This window comes from Euleptes europaea, chromosome 2 (genome assembly GCF_029931775.1).
Source record: "Euleptes europaea isolate rEulEur1 chromosome 2, rEulEur1.hap1, whole genome shotgun sequence".
Classification (NCBI taxonomy): Eukaryota; Metazoa; Chordata; class Lepidosauria; order Squamata; family Sphaerodactylidae; genus Euleptes; species Euleptes europaea.
Window position 1 is genome coordinate 91,739,134 of NC_079313.1, and position 16,803 is coordinate 91,755,936.

The window sequence follows — 16,803 nt, forward strand, 5'->3', positions numbered from 1 at the left end:
CTCCCCCTATCTGCACCAGTAAAGTGACATTTTACTCCTCTTGCAAATTACTTTAATCTAAAGATGACAAGTCCTGTTAATAAAAAGTACCAGCAGGTCTCTCTATCTGCAAGTAATTATTTCCCTGCCTTCCGTCTGCATTTGTCACTGTAATGCTAGATCCCTTTGAAGTTGCTACAGCCATGTAATTTATACGTATGAATATTCTGTGATGGAAATGGGACAGATGGTAAAAAAAATTCTGGTTTGGAATAATGTTGTTATAAATTATGCACCATTCTGGGTAATTGAGGATTATGGTGGGAAGGGGAAAGTGACTGTTCAAAATATGATTTATTTTCCATGATCAACAATTAGCCCCATTCCTATCACTTTGTTTTTAATCTTGAACTCTCAGGCCAAATCCTTAGCTGATGCAAATCAACAACATTCCTGTGAATAAATCATCTTTAAATCAGTCTCAACTCTGATATGTGCCACATAATTTGTGTCTTTTTTACTCCTGTGATATTTTTAAATATTGCCTATATTGGTATCAGGCATAACGGTTTGGCCCGTTTCCTTCCGAGCTGAAAGGTTAGTGGAATGATTTTTTTTTTTTTTGGTAAATATGATCGCAGAGAATGTCATTAAAACAGTGCCTCCTGAAATAGATGCAGTGCAAGAACTTTGTACCTATAGGCTAGGAAATCTGTGAATGTTTTCAATCTCTCTAAGTGGTTTCATAAAGTAATAATCTCTCTTCCCTACCAGTTCCCCAGAGAAGCAGGCAGAGGGAGAACTGGCGTAGCTGTCCTTGGCAGTGGAAGTCAACAATTAGTGTATCTACAGCAAACCAATTTCCAAAAACAGTGCTTTCTAAAGAAAGGGTCACAGGCAGCTTGAAGCTGTTTTGTGCATTTCCTGGTCAGCCGCAAAGGAGCCTTGCCAGCGAGGATGGGCTGTCCTGATCTCAATAGCAGCAGCGCAGGGGGGAAAGCAGCTGCTGTGTCACACCTAAAAACACACAGTCTCACATTTCCTCCCACTCACCTCCTCTTCTCCCAAACTTGAGTTGCAGCCATTTTTTACCTTTCTCCCTGTTGTAATTTTTCCTTTTTTCAAAATGTTTTTTTTCCCCTCTTAACAGGTCAAAGGACTGACTGCTCTCTTGCCAGGTGGGTGCGCCTACAAGAAACATAGGCTTTGTTGTTTCCGTGTCTTTCAGTAACCAAAACAGTCCTTTTCTTGCAAACAAGGCCTTAGCTAATATACTTGCAGAATCTATCCCTAGTACAGGGACTCATTGTGATGTTTGCTTTCCCCCTCCCCCAAAACGCAGCAGCACCTCCAAAAATATCTCAGCTCAGATTTGAAGTCATTTTGATGCAGCTGTAACTCGAAGTGTAGCCATAAATCAACAGCAAACAAACTGCATTATCAGTCTGCAAAACAGCAAATGTGAAGTGTTGCTGGTGTATAGTGTTTGCATACCAGTCAGGATTAGGGTTTTGAATAATTTAGGGCAGCGGTACTCACTCTGCAGCTCACAGAGAGCCACATTCATCAACCAAAAGAACCACATTTACTTTTAGCTTAGGCCCTGCTCTTCAGGGAAGATCACAGCTTACCTGGTCCTCCGGTGGGAGTTGTTTCTAGGTGGGAACCAGCTGCCAACTAGAAACCCCACTGGCAAAGGCCTTGCCCACTTTCCTGAAACTTGGGGCAGGTACCACAGTGGGGATTTGAACCCAAACCCTGCTCAGACCTCACCACAACATCTCCAGGAATTTCTCAACCTGGAGCTGGCAACCCTAGTCAGGCCGGGCCCCAATGAGTCCTCCCTTAAAAGCCAAAATAGGCCTGGAAAGGGCCCTCCTGCCTTTTACTGGCAGAACCAAGCCCGGCATCTGTGGTTGCCTAGCAACAGCCACTGAGGGATTCTGTTGCTTGAAGGTACAGGCACTCCTTTTATCATTTGTGGCTTTGTAAAACTCCCCAACTCTTTTTTTTTTTTTTTTTTTTTTAAGATTTCAGATTTTTCTGCAAACCTGGGGCCCTTTTCAGGTTTGTAGAAAGATCTGTCTTGCCCGTTCACAGTTCCAGTTAATGGATTTAAGTATCCAAAGATTTGCCAACTTCGCTATTAGATATATAGATGTATTAATGTGCCTCTTCATTTTTCTGGTGGAAACATTCTATTTCTGCAGGCCAGGCAAGACTTTGTGCTGTTCTGAATTTGTTCCTGCATTGAAGGCTAAAAAGCCATGAAACAAATACCTTTGATTGTTTAATGGGGGAAGGGAGGAGACTGTCATATAGGGTGTTTTTCCCCACTTTGCCCCATTGACCTCATCTGGTCTGACACAGAATTGGATTGCAGCAGCAGAGAGAATAAACGTTTTGTTATAACTGAGCCCAGCATCCATCATGCTATCATAAATGTCACCACATATATGGAAATAATAATAAAAAAAGACTTTTGATGGGCCCTTCTGTGAAATGTTACAAATCTCCAAATTGCCATTTTGTATTGGCTTCAGCCAGTCAAGGCGTGTGCGTCTGTGAGAGCGTCTATGCGTGTCTGCCTTCCCAACAAAGAGAGGGCGATTATTCCAGATATGGAGGCATTACTTAATTTCACATTCCTCATCGCAAAGCAGAGCTGACAGGCCATAATTAGGACTCTGACATCTGTAATAATAAAATAATATTCATTGTGAAGCAACTTTAAATATTAGAGTATCATTGAGGTTGATCGTTTAAAATTCATTGCATTGCCAGCAACAGGAGACTGCTTTGGATTCTCCTCACATTCTCCGTTTGCCGTTAGTTGCTTTTAAATTTTTTGAGGATTTCCACAAAAGTAACAGTGCAATTGTGATTCTTAAGCAAAGATTAAGCACGATTGCCCAGCTCACAATTCAGCAGCCATCTGGCTTGGCACAGGAGCTTGCTTATGTGATCCAAGGACTCTTCAATGGCTTGTATCTCTTGCCATTCTTTTTGTAGAATAGAAGTGTCTGAAGAAAGGAAACCAATCCGGAGGACTTTAGAGCTCATATGAGGCCTCAAACTTGGGTAAAGAGGAGTGCTCCCACAGAACAGGTGGCCCCTTTCACACTTTGTAAAACCCACCCAAGATGAGCTGAACAGAGGGTTCATCAAAGCCAGATTTTTGTCATATAATAAACACTAAGCAATAATGGCAACTGGGAGCTGAGTTGAGAGTGAAAGTTGTGTAGGAAAAATCAGGCGCAAGCTGCCTCTCCAGAGCATTACTATCTCATCCCAGGTTTATTGATATTTATTTGTCACTTAATTGACTCTGTGATATTATCTTGCATATCCCTGATGCAGGACAGGTTTTGTGATGTGTGAATCAGCCCAGCCTAAGTTGGCCCTACGTGTTCTCCACTTAGAAAAAAAGCCTCTTACCCATTCATGTATTGCAGTGGGCGAAAGCCCCTTCACAAGCAGTTGGGTCAGGCTGCCCTTGACAGGTGAAGCCTTTAATCCATCTATGCCTTGGGAGCAAGTACAATAGAAGTTTGGGAAAGCAATGTGTGAGGGGGGGAATCACAGGTAGGCTGGAGCACATCCATCTATACCTCAAACAGATGGATGTGCACCAGGCTATTTGTGATTTTTTTCCAGGAATACAGAGGCATGCACCGGCTTTTGTATTTGGATAGTAATGAAAATTGTGTTGACTCTTGGTCCATCACAGCTTGTCTGAATGGTTGTTATGTGCTGGGATCCAAAGGGAGAACTTGCCAGAATCCGTAAACAAGCAAGACTGATGGGACTAGCTGAACTGCCTGTAGCTTTAAGAGCCTTCTCTGGAGTCCTTAGTACAGCTACTTTTGTTGGTGGCTAACATCAATCTTCTACCCCTTTTCTCTTTGCCTGTCCTCCTCAACTGCTACTGCTTGAAATTGGAGGCGTAGAACCAATGTTGCATGTTAGTACTTTCTATCTCAGCTGCATCCCTAAGTGACTTATGGTGTTGGATGTAGTTAGATTGGGTGGGTGGGTGGACCTGCCACAATTTTAAACACTATAACAAGATCAATAGTCCATGTATGTTCCATATTTGTCAATGCAATCCTAAACAGAGTTAGGATGAACTCCAGTGGATTTAGAAGGGTATAACTCTGTTTAGGATTGTTCTATGTAGCCATCACAATCCGATAGCACAGTTTCTTAGACTTAAAATGAAATTAAGCAATAAAGCATAGTATAGACAGTGCAAGATATTTTAAAAATGGCTAGAAATATTCCTTCTTCCCACCTCTGCTGAAAGATACCCCTTACCCCATGCCCTGACAAACAGAAGAGAGTTGGCAAAAAATGTAAAAGGTTTATCTCCTTATACTCATATTTGGGTCATGTACTAATATCAGAGAATGCAAACAATAATCATGAGGCCACTTTAATTGTGTGCCTGTTTTTTCAAAGTGGTTTAATTTGCCGTTCGCTTTCCTTTTGTTGAGCACATGTTTTAATAAAGAACCATTAATAAGTTTATATTAATCACACAGAGAGAAACCAATTTGCGTTCTTCTCCCTCTTGTGGCTCTAAATCACCCGGCAGAATACACCTACTTTAGAGTGATGCTGCCTATAAATTAGCATCACTAACTGACGTTAAAATGATGGGGTTTATAATGGGTTTCCGTGCAGTTGAAAGTAAAAGGTTAAGTATAGCCTTATGTTAGGCAGTAAGCTCTGTTATGCCCGTTAGGGAATTACAGTGCTTTTATTTTAGATCACTTAATGTTTCTAAAGAAAAGTTGTGCTAGGGAGTAAATCAGTCAAATTGTTTTCTGTCTCTGGCTCCTTCCCACCTCCACCCCCAGGAAAGAGCCATTTGTATAGGTAATGAGTCGGATTGTAATTGACTATCTTGACATATGTCTGTGCTTTCTCCTCTCTCCTCCGGCAATGATGTTCATGTCAACATTGGGATCAACAGCAGACGCAGTTCTACCATAAGGAAGCAGGTAATAGAGACCTTGTGCAATCATAAAAGGCTTGTTGAGGTTGGTTGAGGGATGGCCAGATGGTGTTGAACGCTTATATTTGTCTGTTTCTGGCCCACATAATTTCATGGTGGAAAAATTGTGGGACCAGTCAGAACTGCATAGTGAAATCATGACTTCTGGCACTTTCATGCTTTAAAAGGAGATCCATACACAAAAGAAGCTGTATATAATGGGCTAGTCAAGGGGGAAAAAAACACTAATGTACTAAGCATGTGATGCACCCAACTGAATGCTTTTGTACTTGGAGACTCTTCTGACCCCACAAATTGTATCAGCAGCATTGCACTGAGAGCCAGCATGGTGTAGTGGTTAAGAGCAGTGGACTCTAATCTGGTGAACCGGGTTGGTTTCCCCACTCCTACACATGAAGCCAGCTGGGTGACCTTGGACTAGTCACAGTTCTCTCAGAACTGTCTCAGCCCCACCTACCTCACAAGGTGTCTATTCCTGGGAGGAGAAGGGAAGGCAATTGTAAGCCACTTTGAGACTCCTTAAAGGTAGAGAAAAAGTGGGGTATAAAAACCAATTCTTCTTCAAAGCTTTTGGCATTGGTTACATGTCGATAGTAAATAACAGCAGGTTACTTCACTTTGACCCAACATCGTCACCAAACTTCAGCCCTGTATTTAATTATTTACAGTCTCCATTGCCTATTTCTTTCTTGCTCCTTTTCCCGCAATCATTTTAAAATTTGAGGAGAAAGATTTCCATTAGACACTCAGTACTGATCGATTTGGTGGGGAGTAGAGGCAGAAGCTGCATAGGTGCCCCGACAAAGTGGTAATGAGGAGGGCAACTTAAGAAAGTGCAGTCAGCTAGCTGGAGGCACAGCAAGTGAACAGGGCTGCTCTGTGAGCATCAGCTGTTGTGTATAGGTAGCACCATACAACCCTAGAAGGGGGGCAGAGAAGGAGTGAATCATTGAGCAGGGTAAAGGCCTGGGGCAGGATCACCTGTAGCACCCTAAAAATGCCTTCAAATGCACCGCATTATGGGATGAGTTTTCTTCTCCTACCCCCCTTCCAGGTAGCATGGAAAACCCTAAAACACATCCATCTTCAAATTCTCTGTGTGTAACGTGTGTGTGTGCATGCATGCACACAGAAAATATGAAAAAAGGATGGGTTAGGGGTTTCCCATGTAATCTCTATTTGAAGCTGTTGCCCTCTATTGGATGTTAGCTGCATAAGCAGTTCATCCCAGTACTCCTATGTGTTCCAGTTTGCCTCCGTTTACTGAAATGTGTGTGTTCTAGCGCTATTGGTTGCTTTGCTTAATTCCTTTTTCCATTGTGTTAGATAAGGTTTTCCAAGCATGCACATGTGCTGTGTTAATAACTCAAGGTATTTTTTTGTCCCCAGTGGGTGACTTAGGGCATTGTAACTTTTGATACAATAGCGGAGATAGATTCTATTGTCATGGGACAGGGAGGAACTGAGATTTTTCTCAGGGCCAGTTTTGATTTGAACCTTCATTTTAGCCACTTGATCTTGTTGTTTTTATTACTATCAAGTCTACAGAAATCTATATCTTAATTTAATTTGGCTTGTGGGTAGGCTATTACTATTTTGAAGTCAGTTCTATATCTGGATAACCAGCTCCATGTGTCCGTATTGACGATATAGCTGGAAGTTCACATTATATTTTTGTTTGCCGTTGAAGAAATAAGGATGAAATATTTTCTGTCTTGATGTGTTTCAGATAAGATATGTGAAACCTCAGTATGCTTTTCCTGCAAATCTTATTGCTCTGTGGTTCTAAATATGTTTTCTTTTATCCTCTTGGGTTCTGAAGTCTTCCCCCACCTCCTTTTGGAGTGAAATGAAAGATTTTGTAGTGTCTTTGATTTTATTTATTTTGATTTACAGAATGCACACCCTAGGGAAATAGTGGCACAAACGTTTGCTGTGATTTGAATAGCTGCCTCACCCTTCCAAGCTGTACAAAGTAGAAAATGTTTTTTTAATTTTCTAAGAGCCCTTACAGAGAATACGTGTTTCCTGTCATCTACATATCCCCCTTTGGAGAATTGAACCTTCCGATACCTGAAACACTTCAGTTCTGGGGACTGTTGCTTTGTTTAGGCTTTTGAAAAGGACCTGAAGCCAAGAGGGTTAAACAGCTGCATGTCTGGTAACACATTAAGCCCATTCACAGCAGCCTCTCAAATCTCCCATAGTTTACACTTCCAGCCAGTACAATAACTTGCAACTTAAAATTCTAAATAGACACTTGTAAGTCTAGCCTGTCCTTTTGTTCAGTGGTTTCCTGTGAACCACATGAAATTACTTCGAGGTGTATTTGTGTGTGATCTCAAAAGGTTTTCTCATACTCCACATCTAAACATAACCTAGGAAAATTCAGCAGGTGGGGTGGTGGCAGAGGCCACATGGTACAAGGGCTAGAATGGGTACAATGTTTGTGTACCCTTTGAACACAGAGATGAACTCTACCCTTTTTGTTGGTGTCCTTTTCAGTGGAGGCTGAGCCAGCTGGTATCAGAGGTGAAGGCAGGTTTTGCTTCCGTCATACCATTTTCAGCCTTTACTTTTCTTTGTTGAAAGAAACAGCAGCTCTTTTCTTAAATGGGACAAAGTAAAGCATTGTATTCAGGGACACCGTTGGGCAGGGGAGAGGACTAAATCTTCCCCGTCCCGATGAAACTGGCTATGTAGGGGCAACAGGCTTTTTGCTGTCTCAAGCAGGCTTGCTAACCAAAGCCTTAATTAATGGAGCCCCTTAATTTGTTTGTGCATGTGAGTGTACACTGTGGACACACGCATGTGCGCACACAGTATGTGTGTGATAACTTTAATGTAACACAATAAATTAGTGATATAGTTAAAGCAAAATTCTCAGCATTCATAGTCCTCTCTGGATTGCTTCATCTCTTCTCATAGGTTCCCCTCAGCTGGAAGCTAGTACAGTTATCTATTTTGGCCTCTGTTTTAATGATAAAGATTTTAAGTAAAGACATTACAAATTCATAAGCTAAAACAACAATCCAAAAATTAAGAGGCTGTTTTGCAGGTGTAGAAGTTTCTGTGTCACAGTAACTCCAGAAATACTTAGATGTCTTTTATAGCTAAAAGGTTGAATGTTACAGAACGTTTGTTTCAAAAGAGCTCACAGTAGATCATTTCTGTGTTCAATTCACTTAGTAATGGATAGTTTGATGTTGTTATTTTTGTAAATGGTGAAAACCCCTTGTGAAATGTTTTTGTTGTTGCATACTACAAGCCCAACATCAATATAAAAAACGGAAGGTTACCAAAACCATGCCAAAACAGCACACTAAGAGTGTAACCAGGATACCGCAATGATGGACTAGCTAATGCTGTAGCAAATGGTCACCCTGATATTTCCACAAGATTATAGAATGCTTATGATTCCACTAACACTCTTCCCTTCTGCTCTAAGGAATGAGTAAAATTCCAGCTTCAGGGTTTAGCTAAGCCCTCAGTTCGTACCCTCACAAAGAATGTGGCTTTCAGAACTGTACAATTTAAAACTGTGAAATAATTTGACTGTTCACTGTATCACATTTTCCTCATTTTTATTCAGGATTCCAGTCAAGCCATTCCCCTGGTAGTAGAAAGCTGCATACGATTCATTAGCAGACATGGTAAGTTCGGAGACAAAACAAGCTAAACCGAGATGACCTTTTTGTCCCATAGAGAATCTTACTGAAGTCAGTAGAAGCCTAGTAAAGCAGGGGCTTGAACTAAGAACACTCTCAGGAAGGCCAGATCCAAACTATGTAAATAGAGCTCGTCTGATTTCAATCACATGGGCATGTGAGTTCCTGTAAACATTCCATACAGTCAGAGACATCACTAAGTTGAACACTTTCTGTCATCTGTGCAGGTCTGGCTAACTTCTATATTCCCAGGGGGCATTGTTCTCTGGGGTGTGGCCCCAAGGACTGGAAATATATTTTGTCCCCTCATAAATGATCCTAAAATGAATGCCATCTTTCAGCTGGGCCTTCCTAGTTAATTGAGCTCATCGTGAAAAATGTAAAATTAAATTGTGGTGTTTATTATAACTTGAAAACTATGGGGAAGCCATTTACCCTATATAATTAAAACTTAGCAGAGCCATCAAAGTCTAAAGATCATGGATTAGTGTGGTTTCCCCAGTTTTTAAGTTCATCGTACCAAGTACGCTTAGATTATGCTCTATTAATAGGGCTCTTCAGACAGATCCTTGTCTTTTCCAGATATCTCACCCAATAATTTTTCTCATTTAACAAGATTTCCCAAATACTTGAAGTTTTTAAAAGATCATCTGTATGTTAACATTATTTAATTCTCCGTTTATGAGCCTTTGACCTTTTCATAAACATCATGATTTTATTGTCGAAGGCTTTCACGGTCAGAGTTCATTGGTTCTTGTAGGTTATCCGGGTTGTGTGACCATGGTCTTGGTATTTTTTTATTTCCTGATGTTTCGCCCCCAGCTGTGGCAGGCATCTTCAGAGGAGTAACATTGAAGGACACTGAAGGACAGAGTAACACTGAAGGACACTGAAGGACAGAGACACTGTCCTTCAGTGTTACTCCTCTGAAGATGCCTGCCACAGCTGTGGGCGAAACGTCAGGAAAGAAAATACCAAGACCACGGTCACGCAACCCGGATAATCTACAAGAACCAATCATGATTTTATTCATTGCATTTAAGCATCAGATGCATTTTTACAGAAATCCTCAAATCCTTAAGAAAGCATCTCATTCATTTCTGAATAATAGGAATAAGAGCCATATCATCTGTGTATAACAAGACTGACAGCTTTTAATCAGATATGAGAACTGGAAAGTACTGGTATTATAGTTTATCCTTAGAAGGTGATGTTTACATAAAAGCAGAAAGATAATGGCGTCACATGTATTGCCCCTTGCTGTAGAGGCTGTATCAAAGGCTGTATCAAATCCATTAATGTCTCATGTTTAACCACACAGATTGTAAGAGTTAAAGGGTAAGGGATCAGTAACCTCTTTTTAATAATAGTATTCAGCAGTTAGCACTAAAGTCTTTTATCTATTAAACCAAATACTTCAATGCTAAATCAAAAAGCAACATACAACTGGTGGTCCACTTTTTGTTTTGTATTTTGTATGATCTGCAAGGCATTTTCCCTTACAAAGCCTAGCTTGTTCTTCCATAATTGTATTCTGCTCCTCTGCCTATGCTTCACATCTTGACACAATTAAAAAGTATGGAAAACCTGAATTATACATCAAACTTCTTAGAAAAATGGCTCCCCTGTATTTCATATGTAGAATCAGTGAACAAATATAGTATAAGACCATCATTTTAAAAATATCATAATGTATGATAATACAGTACAGTGGTGGAAAGTGCCATCAAGTCATAGCCATCATGACAACCCAGTACGATTTTTAAGGCAAGAGATGTTCAGAAGTGGTTTGCCATTGCCTGCCTCTGCGTAGCAACCCTGGACTTCCTTGGTGGTCTCTCATCCAAGTACTAAGCGGGGCCAACCCTGCTTAGCTTCCAAGATCTGACAAGATGAAGCTAGCCTGGGCCATCCTGGTCAGGCACAATACAATGTCCTGCTGACAAATAACGTAATATTTTATGTTCCATCCTTACAATAATACAAAAAAAAATGTCTTTGTATAGTAGGTCCTGTTCCTTCATTTCAAGACCCTCTGTTGTTGTAAATGTGTTACAATTTCAAATTAAAAAGTAAAACGTTTTTTAAAAAATCCTAGGAAAGTATTCCTCTCAATACTTCCCTGCCTACCTGCTTGTCTGCTATGAGTCTCTATTCTGTTTGCTAGAAGAGATACCCAGAAAATATTAACTGGGTAAGGCATTTGGATGCAGCATTTTATTTTTTTATTCTTCAAGGCCACTTCTTCTCTAGGGATCTCAGGACAGCATATATTTTCCCCTGTCCCTTTTTATTCTTACAACAACTCTGTAAAGTTGGTTGGGCTCAGCTGATCTGATTTAACCCCTTGTTGATTTAACTGAAATGTTAAAATCAAACGCATCTTCATCTATATGTGCTGAAGAATGGCAGATGGCCCCTTTCCCAATAGCTACCATAGATCTTAATTTTATGACCCAAAATGTACCCTCGTCTGGAAAATCGGTCTCCTTAACTGGGTTGACAGAGTTATTTCTATTTGCATAGCTTTGTGGGGGGAAGAGGGGGAATTCTCTTGCTTTTCTTCCCATGCCAGGCTTATCCCCTTTCTGTCCCAGTAATTAAGGTATTGGAGAGGGACTTCAGATAGAGTATGTTTTGGCATTATTTCCTTTTCAGTAGACTGTTGGCATGGCCTGAAAGTGTAGGGTAATAAGAGACAGGTTGTTAAATCAGACAAGACTCTTAAGCATAGTTTTAGGAAGCAATAATACTATGAATTTAAAATATTTCCCATGTTAAAAATATATCCCATGTCCAATTGAGTATCTACTTTTTATCCTTTTCTTGAGCATGACTTCCAACTTGTTGTTGGAACAACAACAAGTTGTTCCCAAAGGAGATGAACAGCTTCATCCTTACTAATCCATTCGTGTTCTTGCCTACAATCATTAATTATTATTACCATTGTGATTTAAAGAGCTCTGCTGTAAGCCTTTAGTAGCACCATATTCTTTTAAAAAGGAATATTTACCCACACATCCCTATAGGATGGCTTCTGATATATGTATATAGTGCTGCAATCATATGTTCACGCTCTAGAAGGAAGGAATCTTTTCTTCAAACTCATGAAGAACTTCAAACTCTCTAAAATACATACATGAATGCTGGATATTATTACTGCTACTGCTACTATAACTTGGAGATAATGTTTATGCCGGAACCCTGTTTTGGAAACATTAACTGCATGCTTTGTTTCAATTTTGTATTAACGGAAAAAGTCACTTGGCTAAAATTATACAAAATGATTGTTAATTTTCTGGAGCTGATCTTGTATCAAAATAAATTTTGATGATGAGGATGATGACATCACTATGCTGTGGAACCTGCAAGGTAACCACATTTTAGTGATAGGAAAGGTGATTTAGTTATTTTTCTTGTCATGAATTTCTCCTATTTTCTTTGTAGGACTTCAGCATGAAGGGATATTCAGGGTGTCAGGATCTCAGGTTGAGGTGAATGATATCAAAAATGCGTTTGAGAGAGGTAAGAGCATTTGAGTTTTGTATCACTCAACCTCCTGCCATGTTCCTTCTTGCTTCTCAGTTAAGAGTCCTTAACACCGCCCATAAATGAAGATAGTATTTTGTCTGCAGTAGTTCCTGCTTCCTAACCATGGCCACTAGCAGAGGGGTTTTTTCTTCATTGCACGATAACCTTTAGCATCTAAAATTAGTTAGCTTTATGCTTCTTGTCACTTTACCATATGAGCATCACGTGGCTTTGTCAGAGTGTCTCAGAATGGTGCCACTCTGTTGGAAACCATGTGATATTTCCAAGCAGGGTTTGTATAGTGTTTCATTTATGTCATTTTATTTGTCATTTTTTTGGTTAGTAGATCTTAAAGGTAAAGGTAGTCCCCACATGCAAGCACTGGGCCATTACTGACCCATGGGGTGACATCATATCACAATGTTTATTAGGCAGACTGTGATTATGGGGTGGTTTGCTATTGCCTTCCCCAGTCGTCTACACTTTACCCCCAGCAAGCTGGGTACTCATTTTACCAACCTCGGAAGGGTGGAAGGCTGAGTCGACCTTGAGCCGGCTACCTGAAGCCGACTTCCATTGGGATCGAACTTAGGTAATGAGCAGAGTTTTGACTGCAGTACTGCAGCTTACCACTCTGCACCTCAGGGTTCTTAGTAGACCCTTTCCAGATCACATGTTTGATTCATTATGATGCAATAAAAGAGATATTTTTAAGTCGCTGCTGTTCTTGTCCCAATTCTAACATAGAGAGGCTGCCTTCTCCAGTCAAGTTGCACGGCTGGTCTAGAATGTGTTGTTTGTCTGCAGATTTGTCTAACATAGACCAAGTACCATATCAAAATTCACAGGAATGCATCTTAAATGATACTGCTGTAGGTTCTGGGTGTATGCCAGGAGCCTGGTCATAAGTCACCAATATATTTAGATGCAGACAGAAAGCTGGCTGTTAAGCTGGTGTGGATGATTTTCAGGTACCTTGTTCAGGTAAGCTGAGCAGACCGTAGTTCAGTGTAGAGGCGGGCAGGAAGTGAAGGCGAGGAAAGCAGAGTGGGGATGAGTGTGCAAGTGAAAGGGGGAACAGAAGTCTACAGCAAAAGCAACCAGAATGTCTAGGACAGGGATGTCAAACTAAATTGTTATGTGGGTCAGATATGACATAAATGACACTTGGTCAGACCGGGCCATGCCTCACAAGCCCAGATTGAGAGTCGGGAGAGGGTGGCTGCCTCAGCTGGCTTGTGGGCCAGGTAAGAGCTCTCAAGGGGCCGGATCTGGCCTGTGGCCCTTATGCTCGACACCCCTGGTTTAGGATTAATGCCTCTGGAGGCAAAAGTACATGTTAACCAGGAGATATGTTCCCCTCTTCCCCAGGGCTAGCAGCTGTCACAGGGGAGCGATTTAGATTTTGAAGAGAGCCTGGAGATTAGGGTGAAGACTTTTTTTCAGTTTCAATGTCTTAAATGTTTTAATGTTTTGATGTTCTTTGCCTTAAGGACCCCACTTGGATGGAAAGGCGGAATAGAAATGTTTTAAATAAATAAATAAAAATAAATGTTGTCTTCCATCACATATATGCCTCCAGCACAAGCTCGATAACCCAGAATTGACAGGAGATGGAAAAAAGTGTTACCACTTGGTCCATGATACCCTTTGTGTTATGTTAACCTTATGCTGGGATTCAGTTTGGTGTGGTGGAGGATAAAATGATTGTAACGGTATACATTGCAAGCCACTTAGACTCCCTTCCTTCTTGTTGTCTGAGGTTCATTCTTCGAATGAAGCACGCCATGTTCTGAATTTGTTCTGGCTTGTCTTGTTTTGAATTCACTCATTTTTCTGTTTCTTTTTTCATTACTTTTGTTTTGTGGTAACCAGGGGAGGATCCACTGGCAGGAGACCAAAATGATCATGACATGGATTCAATAGCAGGAGTTCTGAAACTCTATTTTCGAGGGCTGGAGCATCCTCTCTTCCCCAAGGAAATCTTCCATGACCTGATTGCCTGTGTCAGTAAGTAGCACAAGGGTGAACTGAATCAGTTTTCAGTAACGTCTGCAAAGAAATGTAGTCCATTTATAGAGGGCTGCAGTTTCCAGTTAACAAAAATGAGTGGCAAATGTAAAAGTGCAAAACAAATCTTAATTATGACTTACAGCCTAAAGAACCTGAGACCAAACAGAAATGAAACTTAAAGCAGGGAGGGGGAGTTGTGCTTGCTGATTGAGGCTAAAAGGAAGCAGAAAGTACACAATATAATTAATGTACACATTTTATATTTTGATTGTTTTCATCACAGAGAAGACCAAGACAAAAATGCAAGGGAGGGCGTGGGTGACTAATAATTTCTTAAATCAGGACAAAGATGAGGCCAGCAGAATCTCAAAAGGGAGAGAGTTCCATGCATAAAGAGGCAAGCGAGAATTGCGAAAATGAGAAATAGCTTGAGGGGAGCACTAACAAGATTAGTTTTTAATGAACAGTGGAGCTGAGAAGCAGATATCTTCTGAAGAAGAGCATTTAAAATGCTTTGGGAAAAATTATTTTCTGTAACATATTAGAAGACTTTTCCATCTTTGTAGTGGTCGACTTTTTTCTTTCTCCCTATTCATTTGCTCTCCCACACACACACAAAATACAGTTAACGATAACATCTTGCACAGTACAGGGTTTTTTAATGTACTCCTGGAAACGTGTTCATTATCCATCCGCTACATCACCACAAAATCTCCCCTCTTCACTCCAAGCATTTGTAGGGCTTAAACTGTCTTTTAAAGGCCAAGCTGCTGGCTTCTCGGAACATTCCTTAATCCTTTGACAGTATCTCAAGAAAAGGAAGCGATACTAGAATTGTGCAAGGTCTCCTCACTAGAATTTGCTGCTGAGATTATGACATTAAATGCGAGATGAGAGCAAGAAAGGGGTTCCTCTCCGCGTGTCTGGTGCCTGACGTTGGCCCTGACTCACAGGCAGCTGTATTAATCTTGGTGGTGGTGGTAGTAATAGTAAGTTCTATATACAAAACTTAGGCTGTTACCGCACTTGTATTCCTAGCGATGTATTCAGAGTTTGAAAATGTTATAAAAAATACTGTTCACACTTTGTTTGGCCCCTTTAGCTGTGAAGACGTCTTCCAACCATTTATAAGCCATGGTATCCAAAAACCCTTTTAAAACAATGTTTTTTACAACATTTTCAAACTCTTAATACATCACTGGGAATGCAAAGTGCGGTAACCCCCATAGGGTCACCATGAGTCGGAAACGACTTGACGGCACTTAACACACATACATATACAAAACACTGTGGGGTTTTTGGCAAGTACTTTTCATAACCCTGAGATGGTTTCCCTATAGTGTCTCTGTACAGAAAATGGACAGGGGTGCAGGTCAGCAATCCAGTGGCATCTTTAAAACTACCGAAATTTATGCTGGAATAAAATTTGTTGCAACAGACTAACACGGATACTAGTTCAAAACAGAACATGAAAGGTTTCAATCCTGTTAACTTTATCATTTCAAGGGCACTTAAAAAAATTGTTCTTGTGATGTTTCGCTTACAATTGAGTGCCTTAGGGCTGACTCATCCAGAGAGCAAACAATGGATCTATTGTCCAAGTGTACGAATGCAAATGCCCGTGATGGAAGCAGCCTTTGAAGTCGTGTGTAGGAGAGCTCCTTCTAAAAGTGATCTGTAGTTTCATTCTCCTAGCGAATGAGCCTACACAGTTTAACTCCCGAGTAGATGAAAAGAACAGCCTGTTGCCAAATAACTCAGGGCTTCCAGGGCCAAGGATTTATACTGCCCACTTTTTTCCCATTAGGCTGCTGTAGACGGAGCTCTTTACCTCAGACTTCAGCTATGTTAATCCCTCTGTGGAATACGATGCCAAAGGTTTTCCTTAAAACAACCACCTTACGGGGCTAATTTTAATGTGCTATTGTGTTGTGGTGAAATGGACAGCCCTCAGTTCTCCTACACTCTGTGGATCTCATCCTGCGCTTCAGAGGATATTTTTTCAGAGCAGAGTGTCTCACTTCTTTCAGTCATGTTCTGAGTAATGCATTATAAATGTTTAAGGAGCTGGTCAAATCTTTCTCTTCCAAGTTCTTTTATTGTTGCACTTTGATTGCTCTCTGAGCTAGTCATTTTCTATTTATTTTTTTGCTAGGCTGAGGGCCTCTTCGCCCATAACCCTACACAAATGAAAGAAAATATCAGTGTGTGAGAGGTTTACACACATACTTCTATCGTACAAAATCTGCAATACTGAAGGGGGGGGGGGTGAAGCTCTTTAGGAGCTGATGTGACCCTGCTCCGGTGTAGGTGCCACTTTATCATGGAATAAAGTGGCACCTACACCGGCGCAAGGGCAAACATATCAGTGCCAGGAAGCCACACCACTGTGTGGGGCTCCACCACCAGTGCTGTTACACCGGCAGCAAAATCCCAAAAGCAGGAGTCCATGCCAGCATGGTAGAGGGATTCCTAGGGAGCTTCCCGAAGCGTTCCTTTAGGCAGCTTCCTAACCCCTTTGAACCCAGGAATGCCCCCTCGAGCTGCAATATTTCTATGCCAGGTATTTTGGTAGTGTTGCCTCACTTTACT

The 16,803-nt window shown here is 41.0% G+C and overlaps 1 protein-coding gene across 4 annotated transcripts in view; it reads left to right on the plus strand.

Moving 5' to 3' along the window:
• The window catches only part of SRGAP2 (SLIT-ROBO Rho GTPase activating protein 2), a 218,188-nt gene that overhangs the window by 179,628 nt on the left and 21,757 nt on the right, over positions 1-16,803 (plus strand). For 2 of the 4 annotated variants that reach the window (XM_056844376.1, XM_056844378.1), the window contains exons 11-15: positions 1,130-1,157; positions 4,958-4,985; positions 8,592-8,652; positions 12,115-12,192; positions 14,074-14,208. In XM_056844376.1, the coding sequence (XP_056700354.1) occupies positions 1,130-1,157; positions 4,958-4,985; positions 8,592-8,652; positions 12,115-12,192; positions 14,074-14,208 (330 nt within the window). The remainder of the gene's footprint in view (positions 1-1,129; positions 1,158-4,957; positions 4,986-8,591; positions 8,653-12,114; positions 12,193-14,073; positions 14,209-16,803) is intronic. The other 2 variants (XM_056844377.1, XM_056844379.1) reach the window with 1 other exon arrangement.